This window comes from Anolis sagrei, chromosome 7 (genome assembly GCF_037176765.1).
Source record: "Anolis sagrei isolate rAnoSag1 chromosome 7, rAnoSag1.mat, whole genome shotgun sequence".
In the NCBI taxonomy this organism is placed as follows: Eukaryota; Metazoa; Chordata; class Lepidosauria; order Squamata; family Dactyloidae; genus Anolis; species Anolis sagrei.
The window spans coordinates 16,445,223-16,471,021 of NC_090027.1; the positions used below are offsets into that span (position 1 = coordinate 16,445,223).

Below are 25,799 nucleotides of genomic sequence, written 5' to 3' on the forward strand. Positions count from 1 at the left end.
ATGAACTGCTGTGAGTTTTCTGGGCTGAACAAGTCAGATGTTGTTGATATGGTTTGTCCAAGATGAGATCTCATGATATTGTTTACTAGCCATCCCCTGCCATGCGTTGCTGTGGCCCAGTCTGGTGATCTGGAAAACAATGAGGAGGTGTTGATTTATAATATATGTAATTCCTTTCTGCTTGTGGGTAAACAGTATTACTTGCTGTTTCTTTGTCAGTGTTGATGTGGAGATTGTCTGGTTTGCCTACTCTGGAACATGCAACATATAATTGTCCTCCTTTAGGAGTCCCTTTCAAATCTATGATACCATATCTCTCTGTGTGTGAATCATATATATCTGTCTATATCTTTGGCTGGATGGCTCTTTATCAGGAGGGCTTTGATTTTCTTGCCCCGGTGAAGGGAGTTGGACTGGATGGCCTTAAGTATTTTCTGTTGGTCATGGGCGTTCTGCGTGGGAAGTTTCCCCCAATTCTGTCAAGCTCAATGCCCACCAAACCCTTCTATTGTTTTCTGTTGGTCATGGGAGTCCTGTGTGCCACGTTTGGTTCAATTCCATCATTGGTGGAATTCAGAATGCTCTTTGATTGTAAGTAAACTATAAATCCCAGCAACTACAACTCCCAAATGACAAAATCAATTTTTTGAGTGATGGTCACTCCTCGGGTTAGTAGGTGTCTTGTGGGCAAATTTGGCAGCATTGGGTTGAGTGGCTTTTGAATTATGTCAATCCCACAAACGAACATTACATTTTTATTTATATAGATAATACCAAGTGCTTGCAAGATAAACTTGCTAGGTTGCTCAGATTGGGGCCAACCTAGAGAAGGAGGTTAACCCTTTTCGTTGCTTAAGTGGCTAAGGGGGAAAAGGAAGGGGCCTGAGGCCAGGAATTGTGGGAGTTGAAGTCCAAAACACCTGGAGGGCCAAAGTTTGCCCATGCCTGGGTAAGAGTGTGTGGAATAGGCAATCTGTGCCCTGTGAGCTATGAAACCCATGTGTTGACCTTGAGCAAGTCAATCTAAAACTGATTTATCTCACAGGGTTGTTACAACGATCATATCATGGAGAAACTTTTCATATCATCTTCAGTTATTTGAGAAAAGTTGGGTTATATCAATGGTTCCCAACCTGTGGGCCGCAGTGGGCTGTGAGACCTAAAATAAGGTCCATGGCTCTAGATTATTAAAAACTAGCTTGGGGACCCGTTGCTGCCCGGGTTATTAGAGAAAGTGGGTAATGGCGGTTCTCTATGTGGTATTTATTGGTCATTGGATGATGGTTGCATGGTTTTCAGGAAGTGAGTGAAGGTACTTGAAGTCCCCTCATTCATGGTGAACCCTCCTCCAAACAGCAGCAGGATATAGAGTGGGTCATGGGGGCTCTGTGTGCCAAGTGTGGTCTTTATCAGTCACTGGATGAGGGTGGCAGTGGTTTCAGTAAGTGAGTGAAGGTACTGCAAGTCCCATCATCCAAAGTCCATCCTCCTTCAAACTGCAGCAGGATGCAGAGTGGGTCATGGAGGCTCTGTGTGCAAAGTTTAGTATTTATCAATCATTGGATTAGGGTCACAGTGGTTTCAGTAAGTGTGTAAAGGTACTGCAAGTCCCATCATCCATGGTCAACTCTCCTCTAAACTGCATAGGGATGTAGAGTGGGTCACGGGGGCTCTGTGTGCCAAGTTTGGTCTTGATCAGACATTAGATGAGGGTTGTAGCAGTCTTGGGAAGGGAGTGGAGGTACTTGAAGTCCCATCATCCATGGTCTGTCCTCCTCGAAAGTGCACCAGGATGTAGAGTGGGCCATGGGGACTCTGTGTGCCAAGTTTGGTCTTGATCAGTCATTGCATGAGGTTAACAGCGGTCTCAGAACGTGAGTGATGGTACTGCAAGTCCCATCATCCATGGTTCATCCTTCTCCAGACTACAGTAGGATGTAGAGTGGGTCATGCGGGCTCTCTGTGCGTATTGTGATCCTGATCCATCACTGTTGGCAGTTGTAATGGTCTCAGGAAGGGAGTGCAGGTATTGCAAGTCCCATCGTCCATGGTGCATCCTCCCCCAAACCGCACCAGGAGACTCAGTGTGCCAAGTTTGGTATTTATTGGTAATTGGATGAGGGTTGCAGTGGTCTCAGGAATTGAGCAAAGGTACTGCAAGTCCCATAATCCATGGTCCATCCCCAGCCAAAACACACCAGGACATAAAGTGAGTCATGAGAGGTCTATGTGCCAAGTCTGGTCCTGATCAGTCATTGGATGAGGTTAACAGCAGTCTCAGAATGGGAGTGATGGTACTGCAAGTCCCATCATCCATGGTCCATCCTTCTCCAAACTGGAGTAGGATGTAGAGTGGGTCATGGGGGCTCTGTGTCCCAAGTTTCATCTGTACTGGTAATTGTCTGACTCAGCCCCCTCTGGCCTTTTCCTTTCCTCTCTTTGTCATCTCGGAATCTTGGAATTGCGGTTGGCCAATCAGAGACACTATGCAAATTTCCTTCTGTCATGTCCCCGTTTCTGTCATGAACCCTTTTCTCCACCAGGGGCTCCTGTTGAAGCTGGCCAATCAGAGACCATATGCAAATAGCACCACAGTGGCAGCCAATCAGAAAACAGCAGAGAGGAAACAACCAGGCACATCTTAACACCTCTCAACAGAACATTTTCCCAGGCTCAGGCAGGCCTTCAAATGCTAATGAAGGTGGTCAGCTGAAATATTCACACCTAGCTTCAGCAGAGAGCTCTCTGCCCCACCCCAGTCATTCCACAGATATATAAACCCATTGTCCTAATTCCAACAGACCTCACTACCTCTGAGGATGCTTGCCATAGATGCAGGCGAAACGTCAGGAGAAATGCCTCTAGAACATGGCCCTATAGCCCGAAAAAACGTACAAGAACCTAGTGATTCCAGCCATGAAAGCCTTCGACAATACAAAAATGGATTTGTCACCCTTTTGGTACTAATGTTGGGGAGAGGCCCCTGGTGAAAGTGGCCCCAGGTCAAAGAAGTCCCTGGTCAAGTGGTCCCTCATCAAAAAAGATTGGGAAGCACTGAGTTATACATATAAGCAATAATGAATACATTATTATTAGCACCGGGACTGTGGCGTAGCTGGCTGGGAGTCAGCTGCATTAAGATCGCTACTGACTGAAAGGTAATGAGTTGGAAGCCAGCCCAGGTTGGAGTGAGCTTCCGACCAATTTTGTGTAGCTTGCTTTGCAGCCTGAAAGACAGTTGCATCTGTCAAGTAGGAAATTTAGGTACTGCTTATGCGGAGAGGCAAAGCTAACTAATTTATGAGGTCATAAAAATCTCCAGCAAACATGCAAAGAATGAGGAAGTACTTCATCAGTGTCACAAATGGTCGGTGAAGGGACAGCTCCCCTGGTGGCCAGAATATCCTCAAGAAAAGTGGAATGTTAAACTGCCTCTGTGTCTATGGCATTGAATGTGCTGGTGTTAACCTATAAAGACCTAAACGACTCCGGCCCGGTTTACTTCTCCGAACGTATTCTCCCCTACGAACCATCAAGATTACTAAGATCGTCTGGAGGGGCCCTGCTCTCGGTCCCGCCGGCCTCACAAGCGTGGCTGGAGGGGACGAGGGACAGGGCCTTCTCGGTAGTGGCCCCGCGACTCTGGAACTCTCTCCCGCCAAAGGTTAGAACTGCCCCAACAATCCTGACATTCAGGAAACAGGTGAAGTCGTGGTGATGGAGACAGGCCTTCGAAGAATGAGACAGTGATCTGGATGGAAGACGGTGTATATTCGATTTTAGTATGACGACTGACCACTGTAGTTTTAAATATATGTGCTTTTTAATGTTTTGTTGTAATGTGTATTTTGATATTTTACCGATTGTATGTGTTTTTATGGTTGGAAACCGGGCTGAGTCCCTCTTATTTATTTATTTATTTATTTATTATTTAAACTTATATGCCGCCACTCCCCTGGGGCTCAGAGCGGCTTACAAGAATAGCTAAAATCTAACAAAGTTTAAAAGCAATTTAAAACAATTTAAAAACAACAGTATCAAACATTAAAAGCCTGTCGGAACAGGTATGTCTTACATGCCCTGCGGAAAGCTGGTAAGTCCCGCAGGGCACGAACTTCAGGTGGCAGAGCATTCCAGATGGCGCCACTGCTGTGAAGGCTCTACGTCTGGTTGCTGTTAGACGCAAGGTCTTGACCCTGGGGACTTCCAATAGATCTTGGTCCTCAGAGCGGAGGGATCTCTGGGGTTGGTAGGGGGTGAGGCGGTCCCTCAAGTACATCGGCCCCAGACTATGCAAGGCCTTAAAGGTGAGTACCATCACTTTGAAAGTGATCCGGTGCTCAATTGGTAACCAATGCAGCTGTAGTAAGATTGGGGTTATGTGGCATCTCATCGGAATTCCCGCAAGAAGCCGAGCAGCTGCGTTTTGTACCAACTTGAGCTTCCGAATCACCGACAGAGGGAGGCCAATGTAGAGGGCGTTACAGTAGTCCAGTCTTGAGATGACCGTGGCCTGGATCACCGTAGCTAGGTCGTCCCTGGACAGGTAGGGGGCTAGCCGTCTAGCCTGCCGCAGGTGAAAGAAGGCGGTTTTGCTCACGGCAGAGACCTGGGCCTCCATTGTCAGCAGAGGGTCCAAAAGGACTCCCAGACTCTTTACCAATGATGACGGGCGTAACGCCTCGCCATCCAGGGTGGGCAGATGGATGTCCCCACTGCCCGGTCCACCCAGCCATAGGATCTCCGTCTTTGCTGGATTCACCCTCAACCTGCTGGCACGCAGCCATCCAGTAACGGCCTCGAGGCACTGATGGAAACAATCGGGTACAGAGTCCGGTCGGCCTTCCATCTTCAGCACCAGCTGAGTGTCATCGGCATACTGATAACACTCAAGCCCAAAACCTCGAACCAGCTGAGCAAGTGGTTGCATATAGATGTTAAACAACAGAGGGGAGAGAATGGCCCCCTGAGGAAACCCACAAGATAGAGGGGACCTCTCAGAGACCAGGCCTCCCCTCTCCACTCGCTGTCCACGGTTGTGAAGAAAGGAGGTGAGAAGCTCGGTATATAAAACTTTGAAATAAATAAATAAATAAATATACATTGTAATTCGCCCTGAATCCCCTGCGGGGTGAGAAAGGCGGAATATAAATACTATAGATAAATCAAATAATAAAATTAGTACGTGGATGTTCCATCTACTTTGGTTCTAATTTATGCAGTTCACAGAATCAGGATTTCTTGAGCAAAATTGGGCATAGATTTATTTTAATTCTTAGGACAGTTCCTTTTGGTTATAAACAAGATTAAGAACTATTTACAATTCCCTGTTACAATTGCTGCACGAGTGGGAGAATTCTGGGGCTATAGTTCAAAGGAGTAACTTCTTTGAGATTTTGTATAAGTCAGAAGTACACTGTCCTGCTTCCAGTGTATTCATGCCATCTTACCTACATCAAACTCATAACCCTTCTCATTGAAGGTATGGCAGCAGCCTCCTGCCTTCCCGTGTTGTTCCAAGACTAGAACCCGCTTCCCAGCTTTAGAAAGCATCACAGCTACAGCCAGGCCTCCATATCCACTTCCAATGACAATAGCATCCAGATGGTCAGGAACTTTGTCTCTGGAGAAGCCTGGAATGGAAGAACAAAGTCAATGATAAACAACTCCAGTCGGACATGTCATAGCTCAGGCTTGTTAGGACACTATGGGAGAAAACCGGAAGAAACACATTACCTGGAAGGTGTTATCCTTGCCCGTTCCCATTCAGTCTCCCTGACCCCCAACCTCCCAATGTAATCCTGTTGCTATAATCCTTGACTCTCCTCTTCCTGTTAGCTATCCTCGTTTGCTCCATCTCATCCAAAATTAGATTGTGTGGTAGGAGCAAGATACACCATAATACAGGGTACAGCAGCATAACTTCCTTATTTCAAAACTTAATAAAACCCATTGTATGAATCAGAATTTTTTTTATAATGTAGGCACATACCTAAAGTTTTGTTTTATGTAGTTCTGAAGATCAAATTAGGTAGGTGACGTCCCCCATTCTCCATACACTGAGTAAACCGATTTCCCATGTTTGTCATGACTCTTGCCAGCATAGCAGGCGTTATGTTGGCAATTTCTTCCTGGATGCTGGTCTTCAAATCTTGTAGGGTCCTTGGATAGTTCCCATAAACATGAGATTTCAAAAAACCCCATAGAAAAAAATCACAAGGGGCCAAATCTGGAGAGCGGGCCGGCCACTCCAAATCCCCCCTAATGGAGATGAGAAGTGTTCCCTCAAAACAGCCATCAATGCTCTTTAAGTGTGTGCAGATGCACCATCTTGTTGGAACCAAATGTCCCCTAAGTCCAACCCATCTAGCCGTGGGGAAAAAATTCCTGTAACATGTTTACATAGCGGTCCGAATTCACTGTCACTGCGACTTCATTTTCCTCAAAGAACCAGGGACCAATAATTCCAGCTGAGGAAATTGCACCCCACAATGTGATTTTCAGTGAATGCAAAGGCCTTTGATGCAATTCTCGAGGATTGTTGTCAGCCCTGTAGCGCATATTTTGTTTGTTGACGGATCCACACAAATGAAAATGGGCTTCATCACTAAAAAAAAAATAGCGTCCTCAGGAACGACTTTGAGAAGAACCTCACAGGTGTTCCTCCGAGAATTGAAGTCACGTTCAGAAAGTTCCTGCACAATCGCCATCTTGTAAGGATGGAAATGAAGATCATCATGAAGAATTCTTCTCACAGAACGATCGGAAAATCCAAGGGCAGACGCATGTTTGTGCGCAGAACGCCGTGGTGATCGCAACATTGAAGCTCTCATTGCCTCAGTGTTCTCAGGTGATCTAATGGGCCGAGGGACTCCAGTTCTTCGTCTTGTCGCACTTGCAGTTTGTCTGAATGTAGTTACCCACGTCACAATTTATTTCCGGTCCAGGACAGGGGCCAATGGAGCTAAATTAAAGTGATTCTGAAAGGTGCGCTGGGTTGCGATCACAGAACATCCGCTCGAAAAGTAGGCCTCAACGGCAAAAGCCCACTCCTCACCGTTCCAACTCATGATGGAGACTGAACTGTGTCAGGACAAAACTTTATACTCCCGCCTCTCGAATGAGACCACTAGTGCTCCACTATGTCTTCAACCAACTGAATGGCGTGCATTTTAAAAAAAGGAAGTTATGCTGCCACACCCTGTACATTGTTCATTTAAATCTATCCTCCTCCCATGCCCTGATTCTATTTCATTTATGAGATATAACTTTTTTTAAAAAGTGTTTGGAAGCTTTCTTTTGATAAGCAGATTGATTGTTTTCAGACATCAACACTAATGGACCACTGTAAAGATCTGAACTACCTGTATCATCTTATGTAGTCCTTTGAATATATACATTATGGGCCATGCTTTGCACCTTTCTTGGTCCTATTAATTCTATTCCATCCCCACGAGATGCAGAGCCAACCTTACGAAATGGGGATGCAAAGTGGAGTCCACGACATGAGAGCGTGGAGAAGAGCAAACCACAATCCACCTATTACAATGCAGACTGAGCTCTGCCACGTGCACAATGGAGGACCTTCTTATTCTCTGCCTGTGTTCCCAAGAGATTTGCAGGATTTTCCGGAGGCAGCGCTGATGGAATCGTTCCAGGAGTTGCATGTGACATCTGTAGACAGTCCGCGTTTCGCAGGCATATAGCAGGATTGGGAGGACAATAGCTTTATAAACAAGCACCTTGGTATTCCTAAGAATGTCCCGATCCTCAAACACTCTCTGCTTCAATGTATTGTCGAAGGCTTTCATGGCTGGAATCACTGGATTATTGTAGGTTTTTTCGGGCTATATGGCCATGTTCTAGAGGCATTTCGAAACGGCATTTTGAAATGGCATTTCTCCTGAGGTTTTGAAATGCCTCAAGAACATGGCCATATAGCCCAAAAAAACCTGCAACAACTCTCTGCTTCATTCGGAAAACGCTGCACTCGCAGAGCTCAGGCAGTATTGCATTTCAGTGTCAGTGTTGACTTTGGTGGAGAGGTGGATACCAAGGGAGCGGAAATGGTCAACATTTTCTAACGTTACACCTTTAAGCTGTATTTCTGACATTGCAGAGGGATTGGCTGGTGAATGCTGGAAGAGCACTTTGGTTTTCTCAGTGTTCAATGAGAGGCTGAACTTCTCGTATGCTTCTGCAAAGGTGTTTAGAGTGGCTTATAGGTCTTCTTCTAAGTGCGTACAGGCATTAAGTTAAAAAAAAACCTGCCGCACCGGCAGGCATGTCTGTGTTATTTCACAGAGGACAGATTGTTATGCTAAATCAGTCTTTTCGATGGTATTGCAATGTGGAAGTGCAGTTGCAGGTATGTTAGAGTTGAAAGCTAGTGTGCGCGCGGTGACTAAGACAATGTCTACTTTAAAAATGCAAGATAACGAAAGGAATACAAATGAGGAAGGTCATAATGTGTCACTGGTTTTGGCTTGATTGGTAGCCTCAAGCCCTTAGGCATCACCCGCCACACAGTGAGAACTGCCAACTTCGGTTAGTACAGATTTTGAGTTTCCGATTTTAAATAGGTGTCACTGATGCAGATGCACACACACCTTCCCTACTGGCTATATTTCCAATTAATTGGGAGGATTGATTGAAAGCAAGTGAAGGGTATAAAAGCATCTCTGTCATAACAAGTCTGTTATATAAGGTATTTTAAAATAATGTTATTTCCACTGCATTACCAGAGGAATGATTCCCCCACATTCTTGCATTCAGTGCCTTCTTTTCTCAGTTGAGAGCTTTGTTGTCACTGATGCAAAGACTTCTAACTTGGACAATGGACTGAGACCAATTTAAATCAAAATGAAATTATTGGGGAATATGGAAATGGTATATAAAAAGATTAAATTACAAAAGTTCAATTTATAGAGGACCACAATGGTAGAGGGTAGTCTTTGCTGGGGTTTGGTTCCACGCCCTTCCCATCCTAGTGGGTACCACGTTCTGTTGGTGCTCATTATATACAATGGCGTTCTAAAAAGACATACTTTTTATAAAATGGCAAAATGGGTTAAACCCTTATTCTGCTGAACTTATCTATCTATCTATCTATCTATCATGTCAGGGGCAACCAGACAATTGTATTACATCTCTAACAGAACAAAACAAACAGACAAAACACAAAGTTTGCAAGCTTGGCAGTTGATTAAATGTAAAGGGGGACATGAGAGAAGCCTCCTCACAGGATTGCAAAACATCCGGGTGTCCCCTGGGCAACGTCTTCGAAAACGGCTGATTCTCTCAATCCAGAAGCAACCAGAAGCGACTTGCAGCATGCAAACAAGCAAGCAAAACAACCAACTGACATTTTCAGGACCAACCATGGAAATAATCTCAATCAACATTGAAGGCATGTCAGCTGCCAAATAACAACTGCTGCTGAACTGCTGACCTGAAGATGGGCAGTATGAATTCGCAGGACAGGGTGAGCTCCTGCTGATAGCCCTAGCTCCTGCCAATCTAGCAATTCGAAAACATGCCAATGTGAGTAGATCAATAGGTACCACTTCGGTGGGAAAAGGCTAAGAGATGTTCCAAACAATCTTGCCAGCCACAAGACCAGGAGGTGACAACATAGGCTCCTCAGCTTGAAAATGGAGAAAAACACCTCCCCTAGAGCCAGAGACAAGCACTGCCTCCAGAAGCAGGAAATGAAAGGAGAAGCCTTTGACTTGTCTGTGCTGGGTTGTCTCATTGTATGTGCTTGTAGGGCATTGAATGTTTGCCTCTGTCTACTGTATATGCTGTAATCTGCTCTGAGTCCCCTAGGGGAGAAGGGTGGAATATAAATAAAGTGTATTATTATTATTTTACTGACACAAAAACACAATATGTCACAGCAAACGAGATCTCTATGCTGGATTTCCTATCACAAAATCTCAAGTCAAACACTTCCCAAATATCTAGGACTGTGTGATGAATTTTCGAATGATGTGCACAGATCCAAGTAAGGTGGCCTTTTGCAGTTGACAGATTGTGATTTGGTCTATGTTTATTGTTTCCAAATGGCAGCTAAGATCTTTTGGCACAGCACCCACTGTGCCGATTACCACTGGGACCACCTGGACTGGTTGATGCCAGAGCCTTTGCAGTTCGATTTTAAGGTCCTGATAACAGTTTTTTCTCAATGCGACTGTCACCCGATATGGTGACATCAATAATCCAAACTTATTACTTTTCCACAATCGTGATGCCTGGTGTATTGTGTTCCAAAACTTTGTCAGTCTGCATTCAAAAGTCCCACAGTATTTTTGCGTGTTCATTTTCTACTACCTTTCCAGGTATTGATCCCACCAGTTCTTTACTGCTGGTAGGTGGTACTTGTGGCATAAGTTCCAGGGAATCATTTGGGCCACAGAGTTGTGCCTCTGTTTGTAGTCCGTCTGTGCAATTTTCTTGCAACAGCTGAGGATATGGTCCATGGTTTCATCAGCTTCCTTGCAGTCTGCATTTTGGGTCATTCGCTGATTTTTCGATCCTGGCCTTAATGGCATTGGTGCTGATGGCTTGCTTCTGGGCTGCAGGAATCAGGCCTTCTCTCTCCTTCTTCAGGGTTCCATTTGTGAGCCATCACCAGGTCTTCTCCTTATCAACTTTTCCTTCAATTTTGTCAAGGAACTGCCCATGCAATGCTTTGTTGTGCCAGTTGTCAGCTCTGGTTTGGAGTGCAGTTTTCTTGTACTGACTCTTTGTCTACTGTGCTTTGAGAAGTTTCAGATTATTTACTTCAATTAAAGCGGGTTCTTGGCTTTCCTTGACATACTCTGCCAGGGTGTGTTTTTCTTTTTCGACTGCTTGTTTGACTTGTAAAAGTCCTCTGCCCCCAGACTTTCTAGGAAGATAGAGCCGGTCAACATCACTGCGAGGATGTAGTAAATTATGAATGGTCATGAGTTTTCTTGTTTTTCTGTCCAAATTGTCCAGTTCTGTCTGTGTCCAGTTTATGATGTCAGCAGTGTATCATTACTATTGTTTTTTTAACATTTCAATTGGTTTAATCTTCATAATTATTGTATTTGTAAATCTTGTTTATTTTTTTAGCTGCCTGACATTCCAGTTTTGGGAGAAAGGCAGAATATAAATAAATTGAAACAAATAAGACTAGGTATCTACTAGGCTAGGGTAACCACGGAAAAATTTGGTTCTAAACTCGTTTCGTTTTTAGGGGGGCCCTTGCGTTTTGTTTTTTAAAGAATTCTGAAATTTTCCTTTAAAAAAGTTCGAAATATACAAAATTTCGTAAAATTACGAATCGATTCGTTAATGGCGGACGCAATTGCGCAATATGCTAAAAAACCCTCCAAATGGGACAGGGGGGACTTCTGAAGCTTCCCTCTCCCTCTGTTGTTGACTGTTGGTGTGATAATTTATTTTTTATCACTGATAAAACAAAAAACAACTCTAAAACTTGCACCAGACATACGGAAATAATTACGAAACAATTACGAAACAATTTCGAAACAATTTTGAACCAATTACGAAACAATACGAAATAAATTGGAAAAATTGTTTCAATTTTTAATTACTCCTCACAGTAGTCCTGCATGGCTCAATATTGGATCGTAAGCTAATTTAAATACGAATTAATAACGAATTACGAAATTAACGAACAAAACCGCCCAAGCCTAGTATCTACCCACTGAGTGACTGTGTCCTATACATTAAGTGTGGGGTCAAGGATGTCCGCCATCATTTAAATTGGTTTTTAAACTGCTACAAAACCATAAGCAATCCTGTGATATCTTAAACCTTAATCCTCTAAGCATAGCAGGAAGTTTCACAGACTTAATGAAATTTGTCAGATGCATGAAATGCTAGCGGAGATTTTGGATAACATTTCACATACTCTGCATGCTTGGGTTTGAATTGTTGATCAGGAGACCAGAGAGAAACTGATTTGCAGAATGTATGAGAAATGACCGTTATGAACACCAGCTGCCATGGATAACTCCAACCAATTCATATTAGGTAAGCCAGTTAACATAATGCAGCACAATTAAAAAAACTATTATTCTTGAGTCAAATCTCTGGTGATAAACTGAAGCATTCTTTTGAGTTTCATCCAGAATCTTCTCCAAATTCCACCTGAAGTTTCTACACTGTGAACTGGTCACTTTACAAAGTTTTACTAATAGTGCCATAAGACAGTGGCCTGAGCAAGGATGCTCTCAGACAAATCTTTTCTCTACCAAATTTCTATCTGTAAACTTCTGTGTTTTCCCACCTTGTGTTCTTCCACATTTCTTAACAGGAGAAAAAAAATCTTGAAGGAAGACAACATGGAAAAGGTTCCCAATATATTTTGATGGGTGACTGCGTAACTTCTCTGTTTAGATTCACCCTGATCTACATAAATAAAAATGTAATGTTCGTTTGTGGGATTAACAGGATTAAAAAACCACTGGACGAATTGATGCCAAATTCAGGCAGAATATGCCTAACGACTCAATGAGTGACCATCACTAAAAAAAATGATTTTGTCACTTGGGAATTGTAGTTGCTGGGACTTATAGTTAACCTACAATCAAAGAGCATTCTGAACTCCACCATAGAATCATAGAATCAAAGAGTTGGAAGAGACCTCGTGGGCCATCCAGTCCAACCCCCTGCCAAGAAGCAGGAATATTGCATTCAGATCACCCCTGACAGATGGCCATCCAGCCTCTGTTTAAAAGCTTCCAAAGAAGGAGCCTCCACCACACTCCGGAGCAGAGAGTTCCACTGCTGAACGGCTCTCACAGTCAGGAAGTTCTTCCTCATGTTCAAATGGAATCTCCTCTCTTGTAGTTTGAAGCCATTGTTCCGCGTCCTAGTCTCCAGGGAAGCAGAAAACAAGCTTGCTCCCTCCTCCCTGTGGCTTCCTCTCGCATATTTATACATGGCTATCATATCTCCAATGATGGAATTGAATCAAATGTGGCACACAAAACTCCCATGACCAAAAGAAAACACTAGAAGGGTTTGGTGGGCATTGGCCTTGAGTTTGGGAGTTGTGGTTCACCTACATCTAGAGAGCACTATGGACTCAAACAATGATGGGTCTGGACCAAACTTGGCTCAAATATTCCATATGCCCAAATATGAACACAGATGGAGTTTGGGGGAAATAGACCTTGACATTTGGGAGTTGTAGTTACCGGGATTTATAGTTCACCTACAATCAAAGAGCATTCTGAACCCCACAAATGAGAGAATTGGGCCAAACTTCCCACATAGAACCCCTATGACCAACAGAAAATACTTAAGGCCATCCACTCCCTTCACCAGGGCAAAAAAACATAATCAAAGCCCTCCTGACAAAGAGCCATCCAGCTATAGAGATAGATAGATATATATGATTAACACACACAGAAATATAGTATCATAGATTTGAAAGGGACTCCTAAAGAAGGACAATTATATGTTGCATGCTCCAGAGTAGGCAAACCAGACCATCTCCACATCAACACTGACAAAGAAACAATAAGAAATACTTTTACCCCACAAGCATAAAGATATTACATACTAGCTGTGCCCTGCCACGCGTTGCTGTGGCCTATAGTAAAACTTTGAGTTTTGTTGTTTTGCCGTTGTGTGAGTGTGTTGTTGTGTTGTTTTTCATTTTGAGTAGATATGTTTGTACCTTGTGGGTTGTGTTATGGGCACGGGGATTTTGGTTAAGTTTCGTTGGGGGATTGTTGAGTTTTGTTGTTTTGCCGTTTTGTGAGTGTGTTGTTGTGTTGTTTTGCATTTTGAGTAGATATGTTTGTACCTTGTGGGTTGTGTTATGGGCATGGGAATTTTGGTTAAGTTTCGTTGGGGGATTTTTGAGTTTTGTTGTTTTGCCGTTTTGTGAGTGTGTTGTTGTGTTGTTTTTCATTTTGAGTAGATATGTTTGTACCTTGTGGGTTGTGTTATGGGCATGGGAATTTTGGTTAAGTTTCGTTGGGGGGTTTTTGAGTTTTGTTTCCTCGTTGGATGCCCCTAACAAATTTATATATATAGATATTAGAAACCAATACTTTCTCATTACTTTATTTTCTAGCTCATGAGACTGAGCCACAGCAACACATGGCAGGAGATAGCTAGTGACATATAAGAATCTTGTGGCACCTTAAATACTGATATGTTCTGTTTGGCATTTCTGCACACTTGTAGTGGATGAAGTGGGTTCCTCTCCATGAAAACTTGGGCAAAATCAAACTTGACAAGACTTCTTTTATCTCCAATGCGGCTTCTTCTTGTTATGCGCCTTCAAGTTGGCTCTGGCTTATGGTCATCCTATCATAGTGTTTTCTTGACAAGATTTACCCAGAAAGCTGAAGCAATGGGTTTCCATGGCTGAGTGGGGATTTAAACTCTGCTCTCACCGAATTCTAGTCCAACAGGTTATTAAGTCCAGGTGATTACCTACAAAGCCCTATACAGGTCCAACCTCTCTCCGTGACCGCATCTCCCCTATGAACTGGCATGGTCTCTAAGATCTGCTGGGGAGGCCTTCCTCTCGCTTCCGCCACCGTCACAAACACGGTTGGTGTGGACAAGGGAGAGGGCCTTCTTGGTGGTGGCCCCTGGGCTTTAGAATGCCCTCCCCAGGGATATTAGGTTTGACCCTGCATTACAATATTTCTGCAAGGAGCTGGAAACATAACTCTTTAGGAAGACAAGCTGGAATGTGTCCAGAGGAGGGCGACTAAAATGATCAAGGGTCTGGAGAACAAGCCCTATGAGGAGCGGCTTAGGGAACTGGGCATGTTTAGCCTGAAGAAGAGAAGGCTGAGAGGAGATATGATAGCCATGTATAAATATGTGAGAGGAAGCCACAGGGAGGAGGGAGCAAGCTTGTTTTCTGCTTCCTTGGAGACTAGGACGCGGAACAATGGCTTCAAACTACAAGAGAGGAGATTCCATCTGAACACGAGGAAGAACTTCCTGACTGTGAGAGCCGTTCAGCAGTGGAACTCTCTGCCCCGGAGTGTGGTGGAGGCTCCTTCTTTGGAAGCTTTTAAGCAGAGGCTGGATGGCCATCTGTCAGGGGTGATTTGAATGCAATATTCCTGCTTCTTGGCAGGGGGTTGGACTGGATGGCCCATGAGGTCTCTTCCAACTCTTTGATTCTATGATTCTATGAAATGACTGAGACATCAGCTAACCTAAAAGACAAAATAATTTAATATTGACACTGGCACTTTAATGGTTGAAATTGGGATTTGGCTGGGATGTTGCACTAATCATTTAAATGGTGGTTATTGCAGTGTTTTTTTCATTATTTTTAAACTATTTTTAAATCGGGATTGGTCTTTTATTTAATTTTTTGTAATGTATTGTTTTATATTAATTGAGATTCTTACTGTTAATATGCTGGTGTAATTTTACCTCTGCTTTTCCGTGTTTTATAGCACTATTATGTGCTTTTGTAAGCCTCCCTGAGTCTTTTTCAGGAGATGGTGGTGGGGTACAAATAAAGTTATGATGATGATGATTATCATTTAAACAATTACACAATGCTTGGTCCCATGGTTTGCATGGTTAAGACTAATTCACGTATAGGCAGTACCCACGTTAATATTTATTTATTTATTTCCTTAAAACATTTATATTCCGCCCTTCTCACCCCGCAGGGGACTCAGGCAGAGCACAACATATATACGGCAAACATTCAATGGCGGGACATAAAACCATAAATATATACAAACATTAAAATCATTTATATTCACATTAAAAGTTGCTTTAAAGTTCATAGAATCATAGAATCAAAGAGTTGGAAGAGACCTCAAGGGCAATCCAGTCCAACCCCCAGCCAAGAAGCAGGAATATTGCATTCAAATCACCCCTGACAGATGGCCATCCAGCCTCTGCTTAAAAGCTTCCAAAGAAGGAGCCTCCACCACACTCCGGAGCAAAGAGTTCCACTGCTGAACGGCTCTCACAGTCAGGAAGTTCTTCCTCGTGTTCAGATGGAATCTCCTCTCTTGTAGTTTGAAGCCATTGTTCCATTGCGTTCTAGTCTCCAGGGAAGCAGAAAGGAAGCTTGCTCCCTCCTCCCTGTGGCTTCCTCTCACATATTTATACATGGCTATCATATCCCCTCTCAGCCTTCTCTTCTTCAGGCTAAACATGCCCAGCTCCTTAAGCCGCTCCTCATAGGGCTTATTCTCCAGACCCTTGATCATTTTAGTCGCCCTCCTCTGGACACATTCCAGCTTGTCGATATCTCTCTTGAATTGTGGTGCCCAGAATTGGACACAATATTCCAGGTGTGGTCTAACCAAAGCGGAATAGAGGGGTAGCATGACTTCCCTAGATCTAGACACTATGCTCCTATTGATGCAGGCCAAAATCCCATTGGCTTTTTTTGCCGCCACATCACATTGTTGGCTCATGTTTAACTTGTTGTCCACGAGGACTCCAAGATCTTTTTCACACGTACTGCTCTCGAGCCAGGCATCGTCCCCCATTCTGTATCTTTGTATTTCATTTTTTTCTGCCAAAGTGGAGTATCTTGCATTTGTCATCGTAAAGTTGCTTTAAGATAGGTTCTGTAGGTTTCTTCTTAAATTGAATTAAAATGTAAGGTTTTTTTTGTCGTGTCAGGAGCAACTTGAGAAACTGCAAGTTGCTTCTGGTGTGAGAGAATTGGCCGTCTGGCAAGGACGTTGCCCGGGGACACCTGGATGTTTTTGATGTTTTATCATCCTTGTGGGAGGCTTCTCTCATGTCCCCGCATGTAAGCTGAAACAGGTACATTTTTAAAGCATAACACCAACCCTGTGCGCGCGCGTGTGTGTGTGTTGCTTTTGATAGTAAAGGGAAGGGTTAACACCACTGAGACATTTGTTTTGCTGTCTGTGCCTCTATTCAGAAGTTTTCACCTCACTTTCTGTCCCTGTGAGAACTGGATTTTGAAAAATCTGGCTTATTGTGGAAACAAGGATTGGAGATAAAGCTTCAGTTGAGGACCCTTTTTCCATTCTTTTGTGTCAGGACCAACTTGAGAAACTGCAAGTCACTTCTGGTGTGAGAGAATTGGCCATCTGCAAGGATGTTGCCCAGGGGATGGCCGGATGTTTGGATGTTTTACTATCTTTGTGGAAGGCTTTTCTCGTGTGCCCATATGGGGAGCTGGAGCTGACAGAGGGAGCTCATCCGCACTTTCCCTGAATTCGAACCTGCGACCTGTCAGTCTTCAGTGCTGCCAGCACAAGGGTTTAACCCATTGCACCACAGGGGGCTCCTATCCTTTTCTCATGATACGAGGCAATAACTCTTTGATGAGTTAATTTACCTTTCAACACGTAGATTTATCTCACTTTCTGTTGTCTCGCCCCCATTCTTAACTATGAGTAACTCAGATATTTGTAACTCAGAGACTGCCTGTGTGCAGATTCAATATTCATGGGTTGAATAACCTATACTTCAAAATAAATACCTCCCCCAAAGTGTTTGTGTGACTGTCTATCTTTCCAAACATTTCATGTTGGTGACACACGTTTTAGACACGCATCATTTCAGGACACAGACATTCAGTTTTATGAGCAAACCAGAGGTTAAACAAACCCTTGTGAGATTCACACACAACATAGCTCACAAAAACGCTTCATTTAAAAAAAAAAGATCTGCAGGATAGAATCATAGAGTTGGAAGAGACCTCATGGGTCATCCAGTCCAACCCCTTGCAAAGAAGCAGGAATATTGCATTCAAAGCACCCCTGACAGATGGCCATCCAGCCTCTGCTTAAAAGCTTCCAAAGAAGGAGCCTCTACCACACTCCGGGGCAGAGAGTTCCACTGTTGAACGGCTCTCACAGTCAGGAAGTTCTTCCTAATGTTCAGATGGAATCTCCTCTCTTGTAGTTTGAAGCCATTGTTCCGCATCCTAGTCTCCAGGGAAGCAGAAAACAAGCTTGCTCCCTCCTCCCTGTGGCTTCCTCTCACATATTTATACATGGCTATCATATCTCCTCTCAGCCTTCTCTTCTTCAGGCTAAACATGCCCAGTTCCCTAAGCCGCTCCTCATAGGGCTTGTTCTCCAGACCCTTGATCATTTTAGTCGCCCTCCTCTGGACACATTCCAGCTTGTCAATATCTCTCTTGAATTGTGGTGCCCAGAATTGGAAACAATATTCCAGGTGTGGTCTAACCAAAGCGGAATAGAGGGGTAGCATTACTTCCTTAGATCTAGACACTATGCTCCTATTGATGCAGGCCAAAATCCCATTGGCTTTTTTTGCCGCCACATCACATTGTTGGCTCATGTTTAACTTGTTGTCCACGAGGACTCCAAGATCTTTTTCACAGGTACTGCTCTCGAGCCAGGCGTCACCCATTCTGTATCTTTGCATTTCATTTTTTCTGCCAAAGTGGAGTATTTCATCATCAAGCATTTCAGTGGCATTACTTATTTCACATAGACTCAGAGGTTTCTCATTGCATTAATGTGTTGCCTGCAACACACAGTTTGGGAAAACTCTGCTCTAGAGCCTCCGGTCTGATTTTATAGTATGCCTCTGGCTCCAAAATAGTAAAAAAAAAAAAATAGGGTTCACTATTATCCACAGTTTCAAGTATCTATTGCAGAACATTGAATGAATATAAGGTTGATAAGATAAATAGAATGTTTGGAGATAATTTTTTTAAAATATTTCAATTAAAAGGAAGGAAAGGCGAAGGAAAAAGAACGGAAGTCACAATTTTATTTTTATTTTCTCTGTTTTATTTTTTTCTTGCTGTTTGCTGTTGATATGATGTGTGGTAGCGAATTGATGTTTGTTTGTACATCTCCTAGTCTTGTTATTTTGTATTTTCCTTGTATAACTATCAATAAAAATCATTTATAAAATAAAAAGGTATCTATTGCGGATGGTCTTGGAACTTATCCCCCACTGATACGAGGGTCAAACTCTACTGCAGCCTATTACATTACACTATGCAACATGATTTTTGTTCCTAGATTGTAAATGTCATTTCCTAATTGGTTCTATCACAGAACATGGGAAACTTTTATTTATTAAACTGCAAAAATTTGGTTTTTGTGGTCTGCACAAAGATTAAAAATGGCATATTTTCATTAAGGAAAATTGCAAACCAAGTGCCTGAAGGAAATAATAATACTAATGAGCTCCCTCTGTCAGCTCCAGCTCCTCATGCGGGGACATGAGAGAAGCCTCCCACAAGGATGGTAAAAAATCAAAACATCCAGGAGTCTCCTGGGCAACGTCCTTGCAGATGGCCAATTCTCTCACACCAGAAGCGTTCTGAATAAAATTTCTGGTTCTGAATAAAAATTACTATGAATGCCATTTTTATTTTATTGTAAGAATCACTTTTCCCCTAGATAAAAATCAGGTGCATTTTAGAATCGTATGTATTTTTGTTGGTGATGGTTGTACCGAAATTAGGTGTGTTATAATGCGAGAAATATGGTAATAATAAAAAGGAGGCGTGAGATAATAAGTGTGAGGTTCATAGAATAGTTTTCATTGTGGTTGGGTGTCTAGAACGTGTTAACATATGCCTTAGGTTTGTGTTTGACGGAGTTCTCTTAGTTGTAACTGTTTTAGATTATATATAACGTTTCCTCTTTGGTTTTGAAGAAAAATTACTACTACTACTAAGAAAAAGGACCACCAAGACAATGAGTGCACAGTTCATAGAATAATTTCCGTAGTAGTTATTAGAGCAGGTATGCCTTAGGTCAGTGCATTTGTGTTCAATGGCGTTCTTTCAGATGTAGCAGTTTTCAGTCTGATAAACACATGCTCTTTGGTATGATCTTTATTTATTTATTTGCTCTTTGGTATGGTCTTTATTATTTTTCTCCCTAACTTGCCCACCTCTTTAGTGCTGAATAAAAATGACTCCTAATAATAACTAAAAGGAGCAATGAGACGAGTGTGAGTTTGTTTCGAGTGTGAGCTCGTTTCTGTAGTAGTTGAGTGTCCGGGATGTGCTTATTAGAGCAAGTGTTGTGTTCGATAGCGTACTCTCAGATGTAGCAGTTTTCTATCTGGTGAACATCTACTCTTTGGGACAGTCTTTGGGTGTTTTCTCTAACTTTATTTTTCATTAGTCCTGAATAAAACCTAATAATAATATTTTATTTAGTGCCGGATAAAAATGAGTTCTAATAATAATAATCTATATAAATAAAAATGTAATGTTCGTTTGAGTTCGAACATAACTCAAAAACCACTGGACAAATTGACACGAAATATGGAAACAATACACCTATCAGGCCAACGAGTGACCATCACTCATAAAAACACTGGAAAATGCAGCAGAAGAGACTTAAAAAGCCAAAAAAAAAAATTACAACGCATGCGCAAAACTACATATGTACACAAACACACATATATACACATATACACACATATATATACACATATATGCACACACAAAACACATACACAGAAAAGGGGAAGGAAGGAGAGAAGGAGGGAAGAGAAAGAGGGAAAGGAGGAGAGAAGGAGAGAATGAAAGAAAGAAAGGTAGAGAAGGAAGGAGAGAAGGGGGAGAGAAAGAGGGAAAGAAGGAGGGAAGGAGAGAAGGAAAAAAAGAAAGTAGAGAAGGAAGGAAGGAAGGAAGGAGAGAAGGGGGGAGAGAAAGAGAGAAAGAAGGAGAGAAGGAAAGAAAGAAAGAAAGATAGAGAAGGAAGGAAGGAGAGAAGGAAATAAGAAAGTGAAAGAAGGAAGGAAGGAGAGAAGGAATGAGGGAGGAAAGAAAGGAAAGAGACAAGGAAGGATGGAACCAAAGAGCAAAGGAAGTGAAAAAAGAAACAGGTAGAGAAAAAAGAAAGAAGAAGGGAAAGAAAAAGAGGGAAGGAAGGAAAGAAAGAGAGAAAGAAAGGAGAGAAAGAGGGAGGGAAGCTTGGCCACAACAATACATGGCAGGTACAACTAGTCTATATAAATAAAAATGTAATGTTCGTTTGTGGGATTAACATAACTCAAAAACCACTGGACGAATTGACACGAAATTTAGACACAATACACCTAACAGTCCAACGAGTGTCCGTCACCCCTAAACACAAACACACACAAAACCCCAGCAGAGCAGACTTAACCCGCTCCCCAATAACCATATATACATATACACAAACACTCATATACATATGCACATGCACACATTCATAAACACATGTATATATATGCACAAACACACATAAATACATACATATACACACACATACATATATATATATACATATATATATGCATATAGACAAGCACACACATATACACAATATGCATGTACACATCTAAATACACAAATATATACATCCACATATATACACCCATATATATATATATACAAACACACACACACACACATATGCAAATATACATATATAAACAAATATATATACATACAAAACACATACACACAGATTGGGCCACAGCAACGCGTGACAGGGGACGGCTAGTAATAATAATAAGGAGCAAGGAGATGAGTGTGAGTTTGTTTCCGTAGTACAGTAGAGTCTTGCTTATCCAACATAAACGGGAGGGCAGAACGTTGGATAAGCAAAAATATTGGATGATAGGGTGGGATTAAGGAAAAGCCTATTAAATGTCAAATTACATTATGATTTTACAAATTAAGCACCAAAACATCATGTTTTACAACAAATCGACAGAAAAAGCTGTTCAATACATGGCAACATTATGTAGTAATTACTGTATTTGCAAATTTAGTACCAAAACATCATAATGTATTGAAGCAACTGTGAATCTTGGTGAGAGACAGACTGCGTTGGATAATACAGAACATTAGATGAGCGAAGGCTGGATAAACAAGACTCTACTGTAGTTGTGTGTCTCGGATGTATTTATTAGAGCAGGTGTGCTTTAGGTCAGTGCGTTTGCTATCGGTGGAGTGTTCTATAGGATGAACACCAGCTCTTTGGTATAGTATTTGGGTTTTTTCCCCTCCTAACTTTATTTTTCTTTCGTCTTAAATACCATCTACTCCTCCTAATAATATTAATAATAAGGAGCAATGAGATGAGTGTGAGTTCCTTTCCGTAGTAGCTGTGTGTCTAGGCTGTGTTTATTAGAGCACATATGAACACCTGGACTTTGGTATAATCTTTGGTTTTTCCCCCTCCTAACTTTATTTTTTTAAGTCCTGAATACAAACAAGTCCTCCTCCTCCTCCTAATAATAATAATAAATAATAATAATAATAATAATAATAACAACAACAACAACAACAATGAACAATGAGACAAGTATGAGTTTCTTTTCATAGTATTTGTGTGTCTGGGATGTATTTATTAGAGCAGGTATGAACACCTGCACTCTGGTTAATCCTGAATACAAACGAGCCCTCCTAATATATTTTTTTCCGTGTCAGGAGTGAATTGACAAACTACAAGTCTCTTCTGGTGTGAGAGAATTGGCTGCCTGCAAGGATGTTGCCAAGGGCATGCCTGGATGTTTGATGTTTTATCTACTTGTGGGAGGCTTCTCTCATGTCCCCGCATGGGGAGCTGGAGCTTACAGAGGGAGCTCATCCGTGCTCTCCCTGGATTCAAACCTCCAACCTGTCAGTCATCACTCCTGATGGCACAAAAGTTTAACCCATTGCGCCACCAGGGGCTCTAATGCTTATAATAATTATTAATAGTACTTATAATTAATTAATAATAGGCTCTGGGATAAACGAGTACAGGTGGTCCCAGTGGCTCCTCTCCTAATAATAATAAAAAGGAGCAATGAGACAAGTGTGATTTCCTTTCCGTAGTAGTTGTGTGTCTAGGAGGTGTTTATTAATGGCTATGTCTTTGTGTGGTAGGTGATGTTATTTTATGTGATGTGTTTAATAATGTTTATTCGGGGAGGGTCAATTTTAATGTTTTATACTGTTTTATCAATGGCATTGAATTGTCGCCAACACTGTGAACCACCCTGAGTTCCCCTTCGGGGTTGAGAAGGATGGTATACAAATATTGCAAATAAATAAATAATAAATAATTAGCGCAGGTATGAACACCTTAACTTAGGTATCGTTTTGGGGTTTTTCCCCCTCCTAACTTTATTTTTCTTTAGTCCTGAATACAAACAAGTCCTCCTAATAATAATGATAATAATAATAATAATAAGGAGCAATGAGACGAGCCTGAGTTCCTTTCCATAGTAGTTATTATTAGAGCAGGTATGAACACCTGCAATTTGGAATAGTCTTTGAATTTTTCCCCTCATAACTTTCTATTTCTTTGGTCCTGAATACAAACAAGTCCTCCTCCTCCTCCTCTTCCTAATAATAATAATAATAATAATGAGCAATGAGATGAGTCTAGGATGTGTTTATTAGACCAGGTATGAACACCTGTAATTTGGTAGTCTTTGGGTTTTTTTTTTCACTTCCTAATTTTATTTTTCTTTAGTCCTGAATACAAACAAGTCCTCTTTCTTGTCATAACAATAATAATAATAATAATAATAAGAAGAAGAAGAAGAAGAAGAAGCAATGAGACCAGTCTGAATTCCTTTCCATAGTAGTTTTGTATCTAGGATGTGTTCCTTAGAATATGTATGTACACCTGAAATTTGGTATAGTCTTGGGGTCTTTTCCCCCTCCTAACTTTATTTTTCTTTAGTCCAGAATACAAACGAGTCCTCCTCCTAATAATAATAATAATAGGGAGCAATGAGACAAGCCCGAGTTCCTTTCCATAGTAGTTATGTGTCTAGGATGTGTTTAATAGAGCAGGAATGAACACCTGCAATTTGGTATAGTTGTTGGGTTTTTCCCCCTCCTAACTTTCTTTTTCTTTAGTCTTGAATACAAACGAGTCCTCCTCCTAATAATAATAATAATAATAATAATAAGGAGCAATGAGACCAGTCTGAATTCCTTTCCATAGTAGTTATGTGTCTAGGATGTGTTTATTAGAGCAGGAACAAACACCTAAAATTTGGAATAGTCTTTGAATTTTTTCCCCTCCTAACTTTATGTTTCTTAGTCCTAAATACAAACAAGTCCTCCTCCTAATAATAATAATAATAATAATGAGCAATGAGACGAGTCTGAGTTCCTTCCGTAGTAGTGTGTCTAGGATGTGTTTATTAGAGCACGTATGAACACCTGCAATTTGCTATAGTCTTTGGAGTTTTTTCCTTCTAACTTTATTTTTCTTTAGTCCTGAATATACAAACGAGTCCTCCTCCTCCTCCTCCTAATAATAATAATAATAATAATAATAAAGAGCAATGAGACAAACCCGAGTTCCTTTCCATAGTACAGGGTTAGTCAAAATGCATAGGCCAATAAGCCATTCAATTGAATGGCTTATTGGCCTATGCATTTTGACTAACCCTGTAGTTATGTGTCTAGGATGTGTTTAATAAAGCAGGTATGAACACCTGTAATTTGGTATAGTTGTTGGGTTTTTTCCCCTTCTAACTTTATTTTTCTTTAGTTCTGAATACAAACGAGTCCTCCTCCTAATTATAATAATAATAAGGAGCAATGAGACCAGTCTGAATTCCTTTCCATAGTAGCTGTGTGTCTAGGATGTGTTTATTAGAGCAGGTATGAACACCTGTAATTTGGTATAGTCTTTGGGTTTTTCCCTCTCCTAACTTTCTTTTTCTTTAGTCTTGAATACAAACAAGTCCTCCTAATAAAAAAGGAGCAATGAGATGGGTGTGAGTTCTTGTCTGTAGTAGTTGTGAGTCTAGGATGTGTTTATTAGAAAACAAACAAGACCTAATAATAATAATTTTGTGATTTTGTGATACGAAATCCAGCATATAGGTCTTGTTTGCTGTGACATACGGTGCTTTTGTGCCAGTAAAATAATAATAATAATAATAATAATAATAACAACTTGGGAAGTGTCCAACGCGTGATCCAATACAACAGCCAGCAAAGTGATCTGGTCTGCTGTGGACTCATCTTGTTGTGTTTCAAATAACAGCAATAATAATAAGGTGAAAGGAGGGAAAGGAGTGTGAGTGGGCAGCATCCTTTCTGTAGCAGGTGTGTTGATCAGGGCAGTGTGATGCCTGAGGTGTCGCAGGCTGGAAGTTCTATACTAGGATGGCCACCTGCTTTAGGGGACAGGTGAAAGGAAGGCGGGCAAGGGCGCCTCACCTGGGCAGCATCCCTCCCTCCCTCCCTGCCTGCCTGCCTGCTTCCTTCCCTGGCTCACCTTGCTTGAGGACCCTCTTCCTCGCCTCCTTGTCCGTCACGAGGGGCTCCGGGGGCCGGCGGGCGTCCTCCTCGAAGGGGCTCCGGGAGTGCTGTCCCTGGAAGCCCAGCAGCAAGGTGCCCAGGAGGAGGAGGAGCAGGAGCAAGGCGCCCAGGAGCAGGTAGAGCCACATGACGACTGCCTCCGGGCAGAGCCAAGGAGCGAGTGAATGGAAGAGCCCCGGCAGCCGGCGCCCAAGGCACGTCTCCCCCCGCCTCCTCCTCCGTGTGCTTTTCCCTCGTGGGCGGCCCCTTAAAGGGCAAGAGCCGAGGCCCGCCCTCCCTTGGCATCATCGCCAGGTGGCCCACCTTCAGCATCCTTCCTCTCCAGGCGCTGCCCACTTGCAGCGCTGCAAGGTGGACTAGGCTTGGCTGACCTCGCCTGGAATCATTTATTTATTTATTTGGGGTTCTTTTACCCCGCCCTTCTCACCCCGAAGGGGACTCAGGGCGGCTTACAAAAGCAAAAGCACAATTTGATGGCTGCATCATAAAACAATCATACACAAAATTACATCAATTCAAGAGAGATATTGACAAGCTGGAATGTGTCCAGAGGAGGGTA

At 42.2% G+C, this 25,799-nt stretch overlaps 1 protein-coding gene across 1 annotated transcript in view; it reads right to left on the minus strand.

The window, feature by feature from the left end:
- Positions 1 to 25,452, minus strand: part of RETSAT (retinol saturase) — a 73,104-nt gene extending 47,652 nt beyond the window's left edge. The window contains exons 1-2 of the mRNA XM_060786948.2: positions 25,197 to 25,452; positions 5,451 to 5,633 (exon numbers count right to left, since the gene is read on the minus strand). Of these exons, the coding sequence (XP_060642931.2) occupies positions 5,451 to 5,633; positions 25,197 to 25,368 (355 nt within the window). The 5' untranslated portion in view covers positions 25,369 to 25,452. The remainder of the gene's footprint in view (positions 1 to 5,450; positions 5,634 to 25,196) is intronic.
- Between the last annotated feature and the right edge of the window lie 347 nt (positions 25,453 to 25,799).